This window comes from Ranitomeya variabilis, chromosome 6 (genome assembly GCF_051348905.1).
Source record: "Ranitomeya variabilis isolate aRanVar5 chromosome 6, aRanVar5.hap1, whole genome shotgun sequence".
Lineage (NCBI taxonomy): Eukaryota > Metazoa > Chordata > Amphibia > Anura > Dendrobatidae > Ranitomeya > Ranitomeya variabilis.
Window position 1 is genome coordinate 365,463,785 of NC_135237.1, and position 7,418 is coordinate 365,471,202.

The following is a 7,418-nucleotide window of genomic DNA, read 5'->3' on the forward strand; positions in this document are numbered from 1 at the left end:
TGATGCTGGACACGGGCTATGAATGATGCTGGACACAGGGGCTATGATGCTGGACACAGGGGCTATGATGCTGGACACGGGCAGAATGGAGATATGGGGTATGATGAAAGACATGGGGGCATGACTGGAGACAGATGGGGAAGGATTGGTGACACAGGAGGCATGATTGGAGACACTGGGGGCAGAATTGGAGACAGATTGTGCAGGATCATGGGGCAGGATGGATACGATGGAGACAGATGGGGCAGGATGGGGAGATCATATGGGGCAGGATGGATACTCATGAGGGCAGGATGGGAGAACATATGGCTGACGCCAGGAATGAGACACACGGGGGCCAGGATGGGGAATATTATTACCATAGGGACTAATTAAGGGATATTATTACTGCAGTGATGTATTTATTTTTTGAGGACACTGTTTTAAATGAGGGGGCGGTCCTGTTACTGTGTAGAGTGACACTATGTTGCCTCTTTTTCTTTATGCGGTGTAATGTAGAAGTTGGGAAAAATTAAGTAATGTGTTCTACAAGCGGAGCTCGAGATAACTGTGTTATTTCCTGCAGAAACGAGTCCTGGCTGGAAGACATGATGGCGGTCTGTGCTGGATGAAAGATGAAGGACTTCACCTAGAGACGTCACTGGTAAGTCAGTGTTACCTATACACTGACACTATACACTGTATACTATATACAGAGGTCCTTTGTATAATTTCACTAGTGATCACTGGATTATCTGTACACAGACACTGCATACTAAGTACAGATCTCCTGTGTATAATGGCACTTATGGTGATAGTGTGGTGCTTTTTTTTTTATTACTGATCAGAATTGTAGTATTCAGTAACTATGTGGTGGTAATATGTGGTCTGGACATGGTGTTGCGGTATTTGTTCCTTGAATGTGATATTATTTGATCACTGTGGTGGTAATATGCAGTTTGGTCATGGTGTAGCGGTATTTGTCCCTTGTATGTGATATTATTCGATCACTGTGGTGGTAATATGTCATCTGGTCATGGTGTAGCGGTATTTGTTCTTTTTATGTGATATTATTGGTCATTTTAAAAATTTAAAAATAAATAAAAATATACCTAAATTGTATTGCATATTTTAACAAATATTTAATAGGTTACAGCAGAGTAGGGCCTCACCAAAAGAGTCTACCGTGTTATGGTGGCGGCTTACAAAATCTTTTTGCCAAAACAAAAGCTGCCGGCTATATGTGTGATCTGGTGATGGGAACTGTTAGGGTATGTGTCCACGTTAAGTAAACGCTGCGTGTTTGACGCTGCGTGGGGCCACAGCGTAAAACACGCAGCGTCCAGATGTTCCAGCATAGTGAAGGGGATTTTATGAAATCCCGTCTCCAGTATGCGTGGTAACACGCACCCGGCGGCCCTGCGACTCCGGACATGCGGCGCTTCTTTTAAGATCGCAGCATGTCCGTGTTCCTTGCGGCAGCTGCGCCGCCGCAAGCTATAACACAGGGCCCTATGTGTGGGGTGCGATGATCCCGGATGTGTGCAATGAACACATCCGGCATCATCGCGACACAGTAGGGGGCGGGGCTTAGCGCTGAGCGGGTTTGCCGCTCCGACGCAACCGCCGGCCATCCTGGAGGTGGATACGTACCCTCAATGTGTGATTGGTGAGAAGTGGAGTTTTTCCAAGAGAGAGCGGTGGGACTGTGGACAGTTTGAGGGGTTGAGCGTGGAGGCGGGGCTGGGGTGGAGCCTGGGCGGAGTCTCAAGGGGGCCCCGAAAATTTTGCCAGTATGGGGCCCCAAAATTTCTAGTGGCAGCCCTGGCTGCACAAGTACACAGCAGCCGACCAGTAGCGTTTACTGATTGTGGGCACATACCCTTAGAGCTTTTGCTGTTTTTGTTTTTTTTACAGTATGCATTTTGTCTACAGTACATGTTTAATAACATTAGTTGTATTAACCAAAAACGCAGCGAAAAACAACGTTGCGACATTTGCAGCATTTTTTAAACTTTTTCATTGCTTTCTACGGGTGAAAAAAATTGCTGAAAGAAGTGATATGCTGCAGATTTAAAAAACGCTGCAGTTGTGAAAATCAGTCAGGAGAAAATAAAAGGGTGTGCAGGAGAGTTCTGAAAATCTCAGTTTTTGCTTGTGCTGTAAAATGCTGTAAACTTCTTATTTCCAGAAGAAAAATCTGCAAAAATTCTGCATGTGATCATGGCCAATGGCTGCTTTTTAGGGTATGTTTCCACGTTCAGGATTGCATCAGGATTTGGTCAGGATTTTACACATCCTGACCAAATCTGCACCTGAGGTCACTGTCAGGTCACCTGCGTTGTCCTTGCGTTGTTTCAGCAATGTAAGGACATGCTGCGTTCTTAAAAGACGCGCCACATGTCCGTTTCCGCGGGTCTGCCGCATGCGTCTTTTAATGCATAGTGGAGACAGGATTTCATGAAATCCCCTCCACTATGCTGTAACATCTGGACGCTGCGTGCTTGACCGTGGAAACATACCCTTAAAGTGCCAGCAAAACATGAAATGTCCAAAATCTCCTGCATGCGCTTGTTTTTTTTCTGACTGAATTTCAGAACTGTAGCGCTTTTTAAATCTGTAGCGTGTCACTTCTTTCAGTGTGTTTTCACCCATAGAAAGCAATGAAAGAATAAAAAAGCTGCAGATATTGCAACAGCATTTTTCACTGCAATTTTTAAGTGGTTTTAGTAAATTAGGCTATGTGCACACCATGCAGATTTCCTGTGGATCCGCAGCGTTTTTTTCCGCGCAGAAACGCTGCAGATCCACAGTACAATGTAAATCAATAGGAAAAAAAAATGCTGTGCTAATGGTGCGGAAAATTCTGCATGGAAAATGCAGCGGATTGAAAGAAGGAGCATGTCACTTCTTTTGTGCCGATCTACTATACTACTATATTACCTGTACTCAGAGAGTTATCACTGTGTTATGTGCAGTGTTAAAAAAAAAAAAATTAAGAGGGGGTTGGGGGGCAACTCTTTGTCTTAGGCCCCCAATCTTTTCTGACCCTAGCAACGCCCCTGCATACAGCTAATAGTGGCAGACCCATTGGCCGATATAAGGCCCCTAAATATGGGGGCCACAGTGTGAGCACTGGCTCCAGGCCCCTCCATCAACTGTATCCGCATCCTGCTCATGTAATGTAGCCTAAATGTTTGTGTGATTTTACAATGTTAGCATTTGGGGCCCCACTTAAACTTTTGTCTGGGGCCCAACTTTGTCTAAAACCGGCCCTGCCTGTCACTTGAGTACTATGAGAGGTGACAGGGGGAAACTGGAGCCCGCAGCATAAACTGCGGGCTACAACAAAATGGCCATGATCTCTTCCCTCAGCTGTGACCTGGACAGCCCAGGAGGGGTGCCCACGTCACAGCTAAGGCAGCCTCAATACAAGCGATGCGGTCGGACTGTGACCACAGTCTATTATGTCCAGGGGCTGCTGTATTTGAGGTATGTAAGTGTCGTGTTCAGACACACCCGCCCAAAAACAAATAGCAACCCCCAGTGACTTAAGAAATATGTATAAATAAACAATTAAAACAGTGAATTCATTTTTGTATTAAAAATAATTGATTATATAATCAATAAATATTAATGCAAAAATAAAAATTGAGGCACCACAATCAATATGGCGTCACTTTCTTTCGCAAAAATAGCTCTGCAATCTTTGGCCCTGATTCCTCATTGCCTTTATGCCTGTGATTTGTCTAGTTTTGTGCATTTTACAGCTCTTTTTGTTTGCATCCAATTCATTATTCTATTTGCGCCTTTTAAAAAAATCTATTTTATGTTTTCTCTTGTTTTTTATTTTGTTTTCCACTTTGTGGGCAGAGTGTAGCAATTCCAGATGTTTTTGAATGATTCTTAAAAAGTTGCAAAATTTGGCGTAACTCAAATTCCAGCCCAACCCTAGTGTATTTTTGAATATTCCAGGATGTTTCAGCATGCCAATTTTAGCACCATCTTGAGAAACGTGTGCCTTTTTGAGTCAAACGTTTGCAAAAACCGTTTAAGGCAGACCAACTGACTATTTTTGACTTTGCAGAAAATTCATGAATTGCGTGCAACATTTTGAAGATTTTGATAGAATTTAAAAATTCCATATAGTTCCTCTCACTACACTATCTAACTGCTTTATTTATTTATTTTACTACATTTTACTACCTCTTTGATGATGCTTCGTTTCAGAATCCCAATGCATGCTGGGATAGTCAAAAAATACATTAAAATGGGGCAGAGGCTGTGGTCACTGCCGCAGCTCATACCCCCTCCCTGAAATGAAGTATGTTTACTGAATATACATCAATTGTCAATACCAACATACGCCTGATTAGAAGTGACCTCACTTTCAAGTGTGGGGACGGTCTCAGTTCATTCACTCTCTCCTTGCACTTTGACAGTGCACTCTCTTGCAGGCTCATCACTTCTGAGTTCGTGAGGGAGCGCATTGTCACTGTACATATTGCGCAGTGACAAGATCCTACTGAGCATTCGTCAGAATTGACAACCATCGTATGCTCAGTAGAGCAGGGAGTTGTCCAGCCACAGAAATGGACATCAGTGATGTAACGTTGTGTCAGGGTCAGGGCCGGCGTTAGGGGCAGGCAGACCAGGCAGCTGCCTGGGGCCCCCGCTCCCCCAGGGGCCCCCAGCTAGCGGCAAGTCACGCAGCCGCTATGAGGCCCCTGTGAGGCAGGGGGGCCCGCCTGCCGCAAGCGCCGACTCCCCCGCCGCATTGAACTATACCGGCGTCTGCCGGTACAGTTCAAAGCAATGATGGAGGTGAGAGCGTCACATCCCATCATTCCCCGCTCTGCCTCTGACACAGCAGGTGGCATCGCGCACTCGCTGTGTGTCAGGCAGTGCGGCGGCAGCCGCCGACACAGGAGCAGGGAGGGAGCAGCGCGGGCTCAGGGAGAGGTGAGGAGCTTGTGTTTTTTTTGTTTATTTTTTTTTAACTAGACTGTGCGGCCATTCTCTGGAGGAGAGAAGCGGGGAGAGAAGGGGGATGTGGATACTGTGCTGTATACTACTGTCGGCTGTGCTGTATACTACTGTGGGCAGTGCTGTATACTACTGTGGGCTGTGCTGTATACTACTGTGGGCAGTGCTGTATACTACTGTGGGCAGTGCTGTATACTACTGTGGGCTGTGCTGTATACTACTGTGGGCTGTGCTGTATACTACTGTGGGCTGTGCTGTATACTACTGTGGGTTGTGCTGTATACTACTGTGTGGGCTGCGCTGTATACTACTGTGGGCAGTGCTGTATACTACTGTGGGATGTGCTGTATACTACTGTGTGGGCAGTGCTTTATTCTACTGTGTGGGCTGTTCTATATACTACTGTGTGGGCTGTGCTATATACTAAGTGGCTGTGCTATATACTACTATGTGGGCTGTGTTATACACTACTATGTGGGCTGTGCTATATACTATGGGGGTATATTATATTCTATGGGGGAGGCTGTATTATATTTATATTCTATGAGGGGTGATGGCATCATACTCTATGAGGGGGCTACATTATACTATATGGGGTTGCTGCATTATATTCTATGGGGAGGTTACATTATACTCTGGGGGGGTTACATTATACTCTGGGGTGGCTGCATTATAATCTGTGGGGTGGCTGCATTATACTATATGTGGGCTGAATTATACTGTATCGAAGACTATGGGGAATACATTATACTATATGAAGAACTATGGGGTGCATTATACTATGGGAAGTGAATTGTACTACATGGATGACTAAGACGGTGCATTATACTATATGGAGCACTGTGAGGAGTGTATTATGCTATATGGAGGACTGAGGAGTATATTTTAATATATGGAGGACTATGGGAAGTGTATAATACTATATGGAGGACTATGAGGAGTGTATTATACTATATGGAGGACTATGGGGCACATTATATTATATGGAGGATTATGGGGTGTGCATTTTACAATATGGAGGACTATGGTGCACATTATAATATATGGAGGACTATGGGGTGTATTATACTAAACAAGCAAAATGCTGCATATTCATAGGATGATTGGATTGTTTATGCCGGAATAAAAATCATTGTTCTCAGCAGCACATCGCCGGTGTAAACTGTAGATATTGTATGGTGATCTGTTAGTGATCTATTAGTGATTGTTCTGTCCCCTTCATTCTTTCTCAGACGGTGGAAAGAGGCCGTGAAAGAAGCGTCCAACGACTTCAGTATTGTCGATCACACTCGTTTAGCGGCCTGAGATCAGCGCATGTAAATACAACCGAAATGCTTCTGTATGATGTGCAATATGTTAGCATTTGGGGCCCCATTTTAAACTTTGCCTAGGGCCCCACTTTGCCTAAAACCGGCCCTGGTCAGGGTGTTGGCAGAGGCTGTGGCAGTGACATCATCAAAGAGGAACTAGGAAAAAAAAGACAACAAAACAGCTAGATAGCGTAGTAAGGGAACGATAGGGAATTTTTAATTAAAATCTTTTTGAAAAGAGATTAGATTATGACATTGAATAGACAGACATTTAGGAATAAAATACATTTTAGTTTTGGACAACCACGTCCAAAGCAGTATATGAGCATCCAGATCTGCTCTTCTATGTAGGGCTACTCACAAAAGTCCCCATCTGCAAACATGCCCTTCATAGCTGTTTGCTAGACCAGGTGCTAGCGCACCAGGCTGGTAGAGAGCCAGCTCCAGGGCAATATTTGGCTCCTGAGCCACAGGTTGGGGAACCCTGCATTACACAGTATAAGGTACAGCTCAACAATGAAAAATAAGATTAATAGAAAAACAACCTCACTTTTATACATTGAAAAATTGAAACTCGTTGGATATAGCTCAATATTCTTTAAAGAATAAGTTGCTTACATCATATTAAAGTAATTCTTAGATATTACACCATAAACCTATACGGAGCCTGACTTACCTATTTCTATATGTGTTGAAATACCACAAGGCTCACTCGTTTGTAAGTAAAGTGAGAGGACGACACATAATGCAGTATAAGATGCCATGCTTCCTGACAGCTCGCGTGGCATCACCATGTGTTAGAACAACCTTTGGAGTTTGCTGTCCTTGGGGACATTGATATTGACACAAATGTTAAACTGTCCATTCAATTTTTCAATAACAAGTTACCTGTATGGCTCGTTTGCCAGAGTTTTTCCGGTGTCTTTCAGAGATAAATTTAGGGAAGATTTCCTGACATGTACAGTACCCTTGATGGATGGAATCCATTGTTGAGTTATACATTGGCATCGGTCACCCATGGGCTTCCATTGTAAAAACAAGCATGCTGTGCGATACACCTCTGGAGACTGCACTATTCTATGCAGCAAAACAAAAGGGAAATGCTAAGATGATAGAGACCACAAGACCACAATTGGGTCGATG

At 44.1% G+C, this 7,418-nt stretch overlaps 1 protein-coding gene across 1 annotated transcript in view; it reads right to left on the minus strand.

Annotated features, from left to right (window-relative positions):
- The window catches only part of GPLD1 (glycosylphosphatidylinositol specific phospholipase D1), a 127,621-nt gene extending 120,565 nt beyond the window's left edge, over positions 1–7,056 (minus strand). The window contains exon 1 of the mRNA XM_077269978.1: positions 6,952–7,056. Coding sequence (XP_077126093.1) covers positions 6,952–7,039 — 88 coding nt within the window. The 5' untranslated portion in view covers positions 7,040–7,056. The remainder of the gene's footprint in view (positions 1–6,951) is intronic.
- Between the last annotated feature and the right edge of the window lie 362 nt (positions 7,057–7,418).